The following is a 13,246-nucleotide window of genomic DNA, read 5'->3' as shown; positions in this document are numbered from 1 at the left end:
CAGGCTATTTAAAATATAAATTTTGAAATTGCCATTTAATAGTCAGCTGATGGTATTTCCTTCCTTCCTTAGACCTGATCCCTAACAAATGAAACTGGCCAGTATATAAAATGTTGTGGTAGATCTGACTAGTGTACTATACAAAAATTTGCAAGCATATATGTGTTCAAGATGTTGTATTAAGAAATTGAAAGATTCTCAGTAGGGTTTATGGACAATATCAATTTATGTGGTGTATGTTGGTGTGCTTTGTAAAATATGAAAAGATTACAATATTGTTGGAAATATGTTGAAATCTCAGTTTTTGTACAATGCGTCATGCTTAGAAACTAGATTTATTTGCAAATGTATTGGTCCAATTAATCTCAAGTAGGAAAAAACCACAATCAAGAAACAGCAATTGCAAAAAAGACACAGTTATGTTATCACCTTGATGATTTTCCATAGCATGTTTTCACACAAGTATGATTTTATATTTAAATAAGATAACCATAACACACAGTTACCTATAAACTAAATATACATTGTTTTCTTCTGCTGCATCAGTAATATGAACTTCTCTTGAGTATGTATGGTCTTCTAGCTTTGTTCACATGTAGCTGCCGTTTCAGAATATAGGGGTTTTTTCTTTTCATTATTTCCTTGTCTTGGCTTGAGTTCTCTAGATCAAAAGCTTCTTGCTGAAGTAACTGTAGGATGCAAGAAGAGATAGAATGTTATCAGGTTTTTTTTGGTAATGAAGATTATCAATTCCTATAAAGTTTTATAAAACTTCATCTTAACATCTATCACCAAGAAAAATCTTTACCATAACAGTTGTGGATTTTTTTTTAAAGGAAGGGGGAAAAAAAAAAGCCCAAAACTCAAGACATAAAAATAAGATCAGGCTAAAGATGAACTGAATCCTATGGAGGTGATACTTAAATTCCACTGAAACAAATGAGATCATTGGTTTTGACTGGAGAGAAAAGCTGGTATGTCCTGCTTGGACTAAAACTCAAATTTGACTGAAAACTTCCTAATGATTGACACCCTGTAATCACTCATTTAGGCTAAACACCTCCTAAAACACCCACTGCTTGCTAGTTTCAGCTTTGGAGAAGTATTTTTATCTGCAACTTCCTACAGATAAAAAATCAAAATGCATAATAAACAAATAAGAAATGAAATAAAGCACAAGAAAGCCAAAAATTTTGTCAACCAAAATATCTTATATAACTGTGTTTTGAGTTTTACTTGCAGTTTTTGAAGTGTTTTGTTCAGATTTGTTCTTGCTTTATCTGTTAAGATTTCATCAATTCTCTTACCACATTCTTCCATATTCAAGTATGGTTCTACTGTCTGGCTGAAAGGCATTAAACTGAAAACATTTTTATACTTACCTCACTATTTCCCTAAGCAATCAAACTCTTGCTACTCATTTAATTACTTAATAGATGAGTGCTCATCTAAATTCTATTGAAATGAATGGAAAGAGTCTGATGGTTTCAGCAGACTTTGGAGTCAATCCTGGATGAATAAGATCATAAGAACTTCTTTCATTACATAAATTGTTTATTTCAAGCCTTCAACCCTTCTCCCTCTGGCTCTATCCCTTCTTCTTTTATTGTGTTGTATAAACCTCAGCACTGCATAAGTGTGTTCCTAAGCTGAGAGAGGAATATTTTTTTTTCAGTTTCACAGGCAGTACTGTTAGGAGTGATGCAACTGCAAAGTAAGGAACTATGATTAAATCATACAGGCTACTGTGTATAGTAAGTTCTATGGTAATTTCTTTTCAGCGATAAATGTACTGATGAAGAAAGTCCTCAAGAAACTTTGGTTCTCAAAGACATGGCAGGCTTTTGTATGAACCATCCCACCTAACATGAAGGATTGAAAATAAGCCTGCAATTACAGAGCTGTGATTCGCCAAACAATAGAGGATCAAGATTCAGCCAGACTGTCCATCCATCAACCTGCAATAGCTGAAGAAATCTGGTTTACTGAAAAGTGGGTAGTGTCACTGACATATCATTTTTTCCCTGTGCAAAGCAACTTTTAGTGTAATGTATAGCAACATGAGTGGATTGTGCCCAGTGTGCACTGTGTGCTCTGTGTGACCATTGCACTAAGATAAATATCACAAATGGACTATAAAACAATAACTATTTAAGAGCAGCAATCCTCATAAAATCACAGTGTCAACTTCCAGGGCTCTCTTTTTTGTAGGGAAGTGAAAAGCAGAAGTTTCCTTGCTACCAGTTTCCTAGCAATGATGAAAAGTTCACAGTACCTGGAAAAATTAATGCACACGGCCACATGTCCATGCATTTTGAATCCAGTTTGCCTTAGGGACTCAAAAGGGTTTTCAGAAACTCTGCCTACATATAGCTTTGCCTCAATAAATCTGCAGTAACTTCACGTCTGTTAAGCAGATATTAATTTTGTGTACTGCCATAGAGCTCACTTTCATGTGTTTGTTTGGTTCCTTGGAATGGCTACAAAGTGTGGAGAAAGTATGCAGTTAAGAATAGTTCTCATTTATCCACGGGTCGTTATAAGAAACACTCAGCTCTTCAAAAACTACATTAGTTCATAACTCTTTCAGTAAGAGTCATATTAGAGGTATTAAATATTAGAGAATATTAAAAAGGGAAGGAAAGCTCAGATAGTGTGATGGGGGCCACCTGGATATGGATTTTAAACCATCACTACAAACAGAGCCTGAGAGTTTAATAGCAGTTGAAACATGCATTTGTGACAGTTTGTTTTACCTCCCAATGCTGAAAGGCTCTGCTTTGGCAAACTTTTTGGATTTGATATACTGTCAGCATCGCTTCCAAGCTGAAGCCATCCAGAGCAGCAGGAAACTGTCTTCCTGAAATGAGATCCTCTTCATCTACCTCTACTGTTTCTCCCACTTCGTTGTTTAAGTTGTTGACAAGATTGCAGACATTTAGCAGGGTCATTTTCCAGTAAGGAAGTTTTGCTCTGTTAATCTGAAAATACAAATGCCCACTATTTAACATGTTACCATTTTTGGTTTGTTTTTTAGTAACAATGTGTGACATTCAAACATCTTGGTAGGAGCAAGCTTGTGTGTTTGAAGCCCAACTTTTAGACAATAATTAGAGACTGCTGAAATTAGGACAACTCATTTATTAAACACACCAAGTCTGCTTCCCCACTGCCTTAACCCCCAGGTAGATATACACAATGAAAAAGCAAACTCCGACCAAACCAGAATGGTAGCATTTCACAGTCATGCTGCACAGGTGCAAACAAAAACACAGATGGAAATTATATAATATAAATTCACAGGTGTAAATCAGGACAATGAGTCAAACCCACTGGATAAATTCCCAGTACTGGAATCCAAGGTGGATGCCTGTGGTTAACTAGACGCTCCTCCCCAGTTCAGAACAAATACAAGTCATTTCAAAATTCCCTGAGAAAAGTAATGGAGTCCCTGCTTCAGGGCAAGCTGTCTGATGAGGCTGGGTCTGAAGTTACAGAATCTGGAAGTCCCAGGGCTTTTGGATGCTGGAGAGTCACGATCCTGGGAGATGTGAATCAAAGATCTATCAGCTTAGATGAAGATGGAGCAAAGATCAAACAGAACTGCACAGTGTATTCCCAATGTGGTGGTTGGACTGAAAAACTCATGTTACAGAAAGACAGAAACAGAGAAATTTCACCATGGTTTGTCTCAAAGTTTGCTTACTTCAATATCTTGCATTATTCAGGAGCTATTTAACTTTTAAATGTTTTTTAAAAAAAAAGTTGAGAAAAATCTTTTTTACCTTTCTACTGGTACTGTTCTTTCCAAGCATTTGTTACAGTAGTCTTCTTTCATTTTTATTATCAATAGTAAAAAAGTAAGTGAAAAACCTAATTCCTACCTCATTCACTGTTTTTCATGTCTTTGCCACTTTCTTGGTTCTCTCAATAGTAATTATTTCTTTCAAATTATATTCCTTTTAGTGGTGAATATGGAAATTAGTTTCCTTAAACTAGAACTGGTGACATGGCAATCTCCAATCAAAAGCCAAACAGCAAATTTCTATTTATTACTAGCAAGGGCTTCCTTGCTGTGCACATTAGGATTACACTTTACCTATGAACTGAAATGTAGCTGCTTCTTTTCCTGGATGTACAAAGTTAAATATAGGTATTACATTAACATAGACATTGTCTTTTACATACTGACAGCATTAATTAAGAGTGTGGATGCAGTGCTTACTTATCCAAACATTAAGTAATCACATAATCTTTAGTTTCTTTAAAGCACCTTCCTAACAAAGAGGCATTGCATGCAAGATTTACGCCTATTCACCAGACTTTACTATTTTTTGAGGGAAAAGAAAGAAAATTGAGAGGAGCAAGGAGGAAACAAAAACTAACATCACTATTAACATTAGTTACAAAAAAATTCCCTTTTTGGCCATAACCATTACTCCAATATACATCTGATATATGCACGCCTTTGAAAATTTAGCCCCTTAGTAAAACCACTGTGTGTTCTCAGATTCCTGACAGGGCTCAGAGAAAAAAATATATTATTTTTGGTTTGAGTTTAAGAAGAAAACAAATATCAAATCTTATACAGAAGCTAGAAATTGGTTCTGCACTGTTCACTTTGAGCTCATCTGTTGTCCCATCCAGGTGCCCTGATTAGTCTGGAATTATTTGAGAAGATGTGACAAGTTCAAAACAAAAATTAACCTCTTTGCAGAATGCCTAATTTAATTAACAGAAGTTAAACTAGCAAAAAGACCAAATGTTCACTGCAATTTCAAAATCTTCTTTGGCCTGTTTTAAAATATTTCCGAAATATAAAAATATGGAGCTTTCCATGACAAATGAGGAGGCTTTTCTAGTGCACTTCTCTCTCCTGAGTATATGAAAGAAATGTGAGCTAGCACTACAATAGCTAAATTGCAGTGAAGAATAAAATCTAGGGGAAGTGCTACATAAGCAAGAGGTAGTTCTGAGTTAAAATAACCCAAAAACATTCCAGTGGATGGGAACAGAAGAGAAAAGGATAGGGAAATTTGTTATGCCTTCTTGCATAATTTATAGAATCTTTTTAATATACAGTTACTACTTTATATTAGCCTGATGCACACCTATGTTTAAAGGAACTTTCCTCTGTATATTAGTAAAACACCTAAATAGCAGACTTCATTATGGGAAATTGGTCTTAGCTGCTACTTACTATGTTAGGGGAAAAAAATTTTGCAGTGCTGTCTGCAAGCATAATTCATTTGCTAAGGGAGTCTCATTCCCATTAATATCACACATATATCACCTCAAAGTATTTTTACTTGGTACACCTGCTGCTGACTTACACTGCCACCAGCTTGCAGAATGAGACTATGAAGCATTAAGAACTTCAGTCAAGAGTGAATTTTTTTTTTTAACTGAACACAGAGCTCTCTGAGTCATGTCCAGTCATGGAACAGAGCAGTCATGTTACTTTGTATGGCCTGCTGTAATAGCGTGGTAGAGTAGAAATCAGACAGCTTTATTTTATAGGTTATGGGAAATCTCTGAGGTGGTCATCCTAAAGTAATATGCAAAAATACAGCTTAAGATGACCATAACCCAAATATTCACATACATTTCCAATGTGTGATGTATTTTCCACACAGGTCTAAGCAGTACCAGCTATAGTTGCTCAAGAAGTGTTTTGGAAAACACCTCCATAAGAGATCAAGGAACCCGTATCTTCCAAGATGGAAGTAATTTTTTTAAGATTAACTTGAAAAATAACCTGTGAGTGATCTAAAGGAACAAAAGAGACTTCAGTATAAATTAGAATTTAAAAGTTATTAATGCTGAAGTGAATATGATGTATGCATTTCCATTGTTGAACATGCTTCTGAAATAAGACTCAGGTCTATGGCTTCCCTACTTTATCTTGAAAGAGAATTTTAAATAATCTAAGAAACTGAAATGAGCTAGAGAATATTTCCTTCATTGACAACAGGCTTGTCCTATGGAAGATTAAAGAGAATCCCAAGTTATAACTCATATTATGATACCTTTTTCTCTCCATTTAGGGTTGAATGATACCCCTGATAGCTTGCTAAGATACTTATGTTATAGTGTGTACCAAACAAATGTGATTTTTTTTAGAAAAAGAACAGTTCTCTGCTTTTTATAATCTTGTCTCTATCTAATGAAAGCAGATGAAAAGTAAATTCATGACCAAGTAAAACCCAAGGTAATGTAGGATCTCTATGGTTCCTTTTTGGAATAGTAGTTGAATTTTCTTCAGAATGTAACCATAGAAATAATAAAGATTCTCTCTGTTTTTCGGCACATGTGGTATCGAGTTCTGTTACAGCAGAAGTTCTTCCATGGTGTATACTAATGCCTGTAGATGTAATGAATTTTTATATGATTGATGACTGAGCCAGGAAGTCAGTGACTCCTAGGCAGCTGCGACCTTGTCTGCCTCAAACAAGGAGCCTAAACTGTCTGGGCAAATACAGTCAGCTATAGCATCCTAGAACAATAAGAAGCTCAGAGAGTCCAAGATTTCAGAAAAATGTGAGTGGGGATCCCAAAGGTGGAGTATATTCTAGTAATGATATATTCTTCAATAAAACACTTTTTTTTCTTTAACTAACATCACCTCAGTCTTGTTTGAGTTCAGGACTTTCTTCATGCAAGTGGTGGTTTCAGGCAAATATTTGGGAAGCTGTGAATAGAGCTATCTATTTGATATAAAAGAGTGACAGGAGATAACTGCATATTTGTGACACTTCAGGTTGTGTTGTCTTACCAGATCTTCCAAATGGCTGTTTGGATTTTATGTTAGAGAAAAGACAGATAAAGCATTTTAGGGACTTGTTTGATCCCTGTATCTTCTTTGAGATGTAACAGCAGGGAAGGGTGATAAAATGTTGAAGACAGGTCGTAATAAGCATAGATATACTTCTTTATAGATGGTAAGTGATTCAGCATATAGATTACTTTGAAGAGCAGTTTGAAAAGCGCCACTAGACACTGGACAGCAGTCTGAAGTCAAAAGCATATGGTAACTCTTTTCCATAATATTGGATAGACTACTGAATGCTGCAAAAGCTGTGTGCTTAAACTCTACCTGTAGTCTTGATACTATAATTCACAAGTGCCTACTTGAGATTTTTTCTGTCAAATATTAGAACCACAAGTGATAATCCACTCTGCTGCATTTTTAGATTTGATCTTTCATAAACAATTCTTTTCTTTTTGCCTTTTTTTCTTTTCTTTTTCCCCCATCTTAATGCTGTTTAAATTGGCTGGATTTCCCTTGCTGCCTGTTACCAAGTCAGTGTCAAAGACGGTTAATGCAATTTAACAGTAATTGCCCTCAGCTGGAACCAGATCTCAGGCACAATGCAAGACAGTTATTGCACATACCGTCCTCAAATTTGTCCCTCACACCAGAACCATACTTTTGTTCTAATGAGGGCTAAAAGCTAGCAGAGGACAACAGAAAAAAAGCAAAAATAATTTGTCCTTTCAGTAACAAATGCAATAGTGCTATGCCTCTCGTAGAAGCATTTATACACAATTTTTAATGGTTCCACCATTGCTTTACTTTGATGTCAAGAGACAATATATATATTTAACTAATGAATTTTAGATGGTGACTTAAGGTGGCATAATGTAGAATTAAAATAATGTCTCCACCAGGCACCTACGGCTTCTGTCAGCTTCAGCTGTCATTTGATTTGTGGTATATACCATAAGGAAATTGTATAGCAAGCTACATGATGTAAAAAAAACATGTAAGAGTATTATGGCAGTCATCACTATATTATCAACTAGTGCACCGTATTTGTCCATTTTTATCTACCTGAGATTGTGCTCTGTGCCAAGAGGGAGGAAAAGTTGGAAGTGGAAGTTAGGTTCACAGTTCCATTAAAGTCAGTAGCAAAAATAGCAATAGCTGCAGGGTTTCCTCCCAGGGAATATTATGCTTTTCCACACAGAGAAAGAACTATTTTTGTCAACCTCCTACATTTAAATTTGTCTCTATAAAAGAATACCTATTAAATCTTTCTCTATGTTAGAGAAGGTTTACTTAACATCTAAGGTTAATTACCATACCAGTAGAACATGGGAACCTAAGAACTGCCAGACCAGATCAAAACAGTGTGTTTTCTGGCCTCACTTATTCTAGTCTATTCAAAGCATCCTGTGAAAAAGCTCACATACAAGCAAATACAGTAAATATTGAAGTCTTCCAGGCAGGTTTTGTCCTTAACCTTCAACTAGTCATTGACTTCTGAAATTCTTTTTGGGGTATTTTTTTAAATTTCTCATTTTAGCTTTCAACAAATTTCAGCAACACCCGAACTTCATTAGAACAAAAAAATAAAGCATTCAGCCTTAAGCCCATGCCATTTGTTTCAAGGTTTGTTCTTTAATATGTTGTTGAAGAAATATTAGATATGTATATATTTCTTAGATAATTCATGGAAAATAAGAGCTTTGAGAAAGTGTTTGTTTATCAACCTCTTCAATACACATATGGAACACTTGCTGCTTCACCTATGCCAAATGAGATTGTAACTGAACTTTTGTCTATTTGTATTAAAAAGCATGTACATCACTCACGGTCTGGCAACTTGTCAAGGAAATGTCATTTATCAGATTAATATTTTCACAGTCATGTCCCCATGGTCCTGTACTGACATGGTGATTAAATTCCTAAACCCAAATCAGCACACGTATTAACAGTTTTTGCTTTACGACTGTCTTAATTTTATATGCAATAGGAAAAGTTCTGCATAAAAATCACACTTACAGATTTGACTCAAGGTTAATTTAGCTTTCATCAGACATATTCCTATGGGAAACACATTTCCTCATATAAATTTACATCCCTGCACATAACACAGTTTTGACAGTTTAATGAAAGTACCAGTGTTACGAGTGAGGAGCACTTTTAGTGTGTCATATCAACACCTCTACATTTCCTTTGAACTGGAGAAAATCTTGCACCAAAGCAGTGTCTAGCACTGAACTTTTTGGTCTAGACCATAGGTTATTACTTTGTGCAAAGTCTTCTGGGTTTGTAATGAGAATTCATTTGCTCCCTACCCGTCAGCTAAAAGAGGAAAGATAATTACCTTTGATGTGTACATATTGGTCAATAAATCTGCTTCTAACGCTTTCATTTCCTCTTCTGAATCTGGGAATAAAGCAGAAACATATGTTTATTATTTCATCATAAATCATGGACATTTGGGTTCAGCATACAGAATTTAGATATATCAATACATCTCAAAAACAGCCAACTAAACAAACAAACTTACTTAAAAACACAGCAAAGTCATCTAGAGGGACTGTGAGGAGTCTTTGGGTAACAGCAACATTATTTTAAAATGGATACTCACTAGCTTTTTGAAGCATGATTAAGCTTATTGAAGCGAATGAAATAGTTCATTAATCTCAGTTCACTGGTAGACAGACCCCCTAATCTGCAGCCCTTTCAGTAAAAAAAAAAACTGTTGCAATATTCTTCATTCAAACTCAGCATGATTTTCATAATCACTATTTCTCATGTCTGCTTACTTTGGAAGGAGATTTTGGAAATTTATTTTCAAATAATATTTATTTAAGTAGCAGCTAAGTATTTAGGTTAATGGGAATTATGAGAACTTGACAAGATTTAGACTTGATTATTCTTGGTTAAATTGAGAATGTTTTTACTGATATGAGGGAATTGGGCTTGCCCAGAGTTAGGGACACAAGCTCTTGACAATGCATATACCAAAAGAAAGCATTTTGACTGAAAGTCTTAGGATTTTATTTACTAATTTAATTGAGCTTTGATAGCTCAGCGAACTTGCAAGACCTGTGATTTGGTGAACAGTGTAAAAATAGCTGTAAAAAGAGAAAACTTTTCTGATCTGTGCTGTAGAAAATCAGAAGGAAGATCTGGTGCTCAAAGATGAGATCTATACATAAATCAGTTAAGTCTTCTGGAAAAACAGAGTTCCACGTGGCTCTTAGCTTTCCTGCAATACCAACAGTCCAAAGCCAAAGAATACACTTACTTTTACTTAAAACAAACTAAACCAAAACCTATTCCATATTCATATAAGTCATATCTCACTTTCATTAAAAAGATCAATGCTGTTGACATGTAACACCCTACCACAGAACCTACACATAGGTTCTGCCTGTGTCTTCGTTTCAGGGATCATCATCATGTTGTGTCACTACATTTCACAGAACATGGGACTGTAGAGGACCTTTTATACAAATATGTGCTAATCTGTGATAGATTTTTGCTAGTACAGGAAGCCAACCATTGTAATGCTCTTAAAAATTATCATGTTCGGTCTTAATAACAAGATCTCACCACTACCACCCCTACTGTGTTTCTTCTTTGGGGAACTGTCAGTGGTTATTCACCTTCTAATTTCAAGTCTAATTTATTTCTAACTACAAATTTATTTATGGGTTGTATATAACTTCTTTCACTATTAATTACCTCTTTCTATTTCTACTATTTACCTATTTCATGTATTTTTTGACAGCAATCACAGCGCTTCCCAGCTTAGATCTTTAGGTTGTGCTTACATAGTGATTATCAGAAAAATGCAAGGTCACTGTGCCTTTTGGACATAAACAATACCCCTGGAAATCCCACAAATACTTCACTGAAAGGCTGTGCCCAGAGATAATAGACTCTCATCTACTCTCCTCTCTTGTAATAGCCTTGTATTCCCCAACTCATCAGAGTGACCCTCCTCTGTGCTCAACACAGCACAACAAAATACAGTTCAGATCAGAATCCTCAGTACTCAACTACCTTAACACCTTCCATTAACTACAGAAAGTGGCTCTCCTACACACTTTTGTTTCTCTTTCATGGCTAAAAAATCTTAGTATCTCATAAAAAGACTGAAGCCAGATAATATGACCAAGTCCTTTATCTACTCAGACATTTCTGACATCTGTGCTTCTGTTAGAAGAAGCTTTGAACAGGAACTTCTATCATTTCATAAGCTATTGCAACTCGTACTGCTGCATTACTTCACATTTCTGTTATTTAGGTTGTCAAAAATGTCTTCTGTCTGTTACGCTGACCTTCCTCTGTAGTGACGCTCATGTTCTCCTTTGCATTACCAGCACATTACATTCACTCATTCTTCCTTTTTGCATGGAAGTTGTTATTGAAAATATTAAATAAGACTGGTTTGTAGATCAGTAGTACAGCAAGTCACTAGCAACTTCTCTCCAACCTAATGCCTTTCAGCCCTTTCAGCACTACTGGTTATCAGTGTTACCTAATCCCTTAATTGCTTAACCATTAGCCAAAGTTCTGCTAGCAGCAAGACCTCCTCAGCTGAATTTCTACTAATGATAGCAGCAGCTCCTGTGAATGGGTGAGTGGCACAGGTGTGGCAGCATTGTGGTTTGTGGGGGGTCGTATCAGCTCAGGACAATGAAAGCACTGGCGTCTGGTTAGCACCTTGTTTTCACATTCTGTGGAGGATGGAATACAGCTTTCACACCATGGAGGCTGGTGGAAGATGGTAGGCATTAAACATTTTCATTGAGAAAAGAAGTCTGAAGGACATTATTTAGGAGGCTGGTCAACATTCCTCGAGTGACGAATAAAGCAAGGCTTGGAGGAGGAGAAAAGAGCACGTCCAGATAATTTATGAGTGAAAGAGACAGAAGAGGAGTAGAAGCATAAAAGGAGCACACTCTCAGAGAGCAATGTGTAAGAAGTCTGGTTACACAATATTATTCAAATCGGAAGGAAATTCGCACAGTTTAATGTCCTCTTGATTCACTTCTTATTGATAAGAACTATAGTTTCTATTAATATATTCACATTCTACAGGAATAGCTACATTCTACAGGTACACATTTTCCCCTGAAGGCAAACATTTTCAAAACAAGATTAAAAATGAACCATCATTTCTTATGACATAATTGTCCACATTAGCTAAAACTGATGTGGTCCCTTCACACAAGATTCTCATATTTAAATATAATTTCACATTTTCAAGCAAATAAACCATTGTGTCAGTTACACATACAGTTTTGTTTCTGGGTTTTTTAAATGAGTCTATTTTAACTTCCACTGATTGAATCCCACTTTAGTGGGCTTTCATTCAGATTCTACAGTTGAATTTGAACCTGTCTCACTGAAAATACTAGTCAAGAATTTGCTTAAAAAGCTTCAGCTATATGGGGAGAAAATAATAAATATGAAGCCTTGTCACTAAGATCACCATCTCTCTATAATATACAGAATGGTTATGTTTAAACTGTGATAAAATGTGTGTATTATATGTGTTATATTTTTCCTCTGCAGGGGAGTACTAATTGGAAACTTTCATCTGAAGTGAGAGTTAGGAATTCTGAGTCTTCCTGAATACTAAAGCTGCAAAAAGAAGCTATATATAAATTTACTCTTTAAATTTTGTAGAGCTAAGAATTAAAATTATTTGCAAGTTAGTTAAGATTGGATTTTGAAGCCTATTCTGCTTCACGTCTGTGCATATACACCTGTCGCCCCCATACCTATTTTTGTCATAAACTTGGGCATAAATGACACACACTTAGCTGTGTCATTTTCCAAAGGAGCAGGCAATGCATTTTAATATATGGTCCTCTTTTTTTTTTTTTTTTTCGGGTTTCTAAAGCAATTGCTCTTGGAGTATGAATGCACTTACATTAATCTTCCTATTGTGTGATTCGCATCTGATTCAGCATTTTCTGCCATTATTTCAGTTCGGTTGCTAGCAGTTTTTTCCCCAGAATTGTAAAATTGTATTTCTGTCACCGAAAGGCGACTAAAGTGCATGTATATTTACACTGATTTGGATTATGGCAGCTACTCTTATCAATTGCAGAAATTATAATTTCTATTATAGTTTGGAAATACATGGTATTCATTAAATCCAAAACAAGGCAGCATATAATCAAGCAGATGATCTACACTAATGTATATTTCCCATGACCAGTCTACACTAATTGCCACGCTATGGATGCTGTGAAGAGGAACGGTTTAGATGAAGGCAGAAAGTTACGGGAGTGACAGAAGAATTGCTGCTGGCCACAGCCCGCTACCAGGGCCAGCTCCCTGGAGCCCCGTTGGGTCCCCGCGCGGTCCCCCGAAGCCACTTCACCTCCCTCCTGTCGGTCCCTCTCAAGGCTCCGGGAGCGGCTCAGTGCCTAAGGGGCTGCGAGACGCCGGGGGGCGGCGGTGCGGGGGTGCGGTGACAGGGTCTTACCT

General features: G+C 36.1%; 1 protein-coding gene across 1 annotated transcript; it reads right to left on the bottom strand.

Moving 5' to 3' along the window:
* Positions 1-316: 316 nt before the first annotated feature.
* NTS (neurotensin) lies at positions 317-9,185 on the bottom strand. The gene is made up of 3 exons (XM_010081428.1): positions 9,114-9,185; positions 2,757-2,981; positions 317-689 (listed from the first exon to the last, which is right to left on the bottom strand). Exons 1-3 carry the CDS (start codon positions 9,159-9,161, stop codon positions 543-545), a joined length of 420 nt encoding a protein of 139 aa, XP_010079730.1. The 5' UTR covers positions 9,162-9,185; the 3' UTR covers positions 317-542.
* Between the last annotated feature and the right edge of the window lie 4,061 nt (positions 9,186-13,246).

The sequence above is a fragment of the Pterocles gutturalis genome, unplaced genomic scaffold (assembly GCF_000699245.1).
Source record: "Pterocles gutturalis isolate BGI_N339 unplaced genomic scaffold, ASM69924v1 scaffold22899, whole genome shotgun sequence".
Taxonomy (NCBI): Eukaryota; Metazoa; Chordata; class Aves; order Pterocliformes; family Pteroclidae; genus Pterocles; species Pterocles gutturalis.
The sequence above is the reverse complement of the archived record's forward strand: the minus strand, read 5'-3'. Positions and strand labels throughout refer to the sequence as shown.

Excerpts from the sequence above, each read along its gene's own strand:
- NTS (XM_010081428.1), bottom strand. The coding sequence starts at position 9,161 with ATGAAAGCGTTAGAAGCAGATTTATTGACCAATATGTACACATCAAAG. Across the intron at positions 2,982-9,113 it reads CCAATATGTACACATCAAAG|ATTAACAGAGCAAAACTTCC; the intron begins GTAATTATCTTT and ends TTGTATTTTCAG. Across the intron at positions 690-2,756 it reads GAGCCTTTCAGCATTGGGAG|TTACTTCAGCAAGAAGCTTT; the intron begins GTAAAACAAACT and ends TGCATCCTACAG.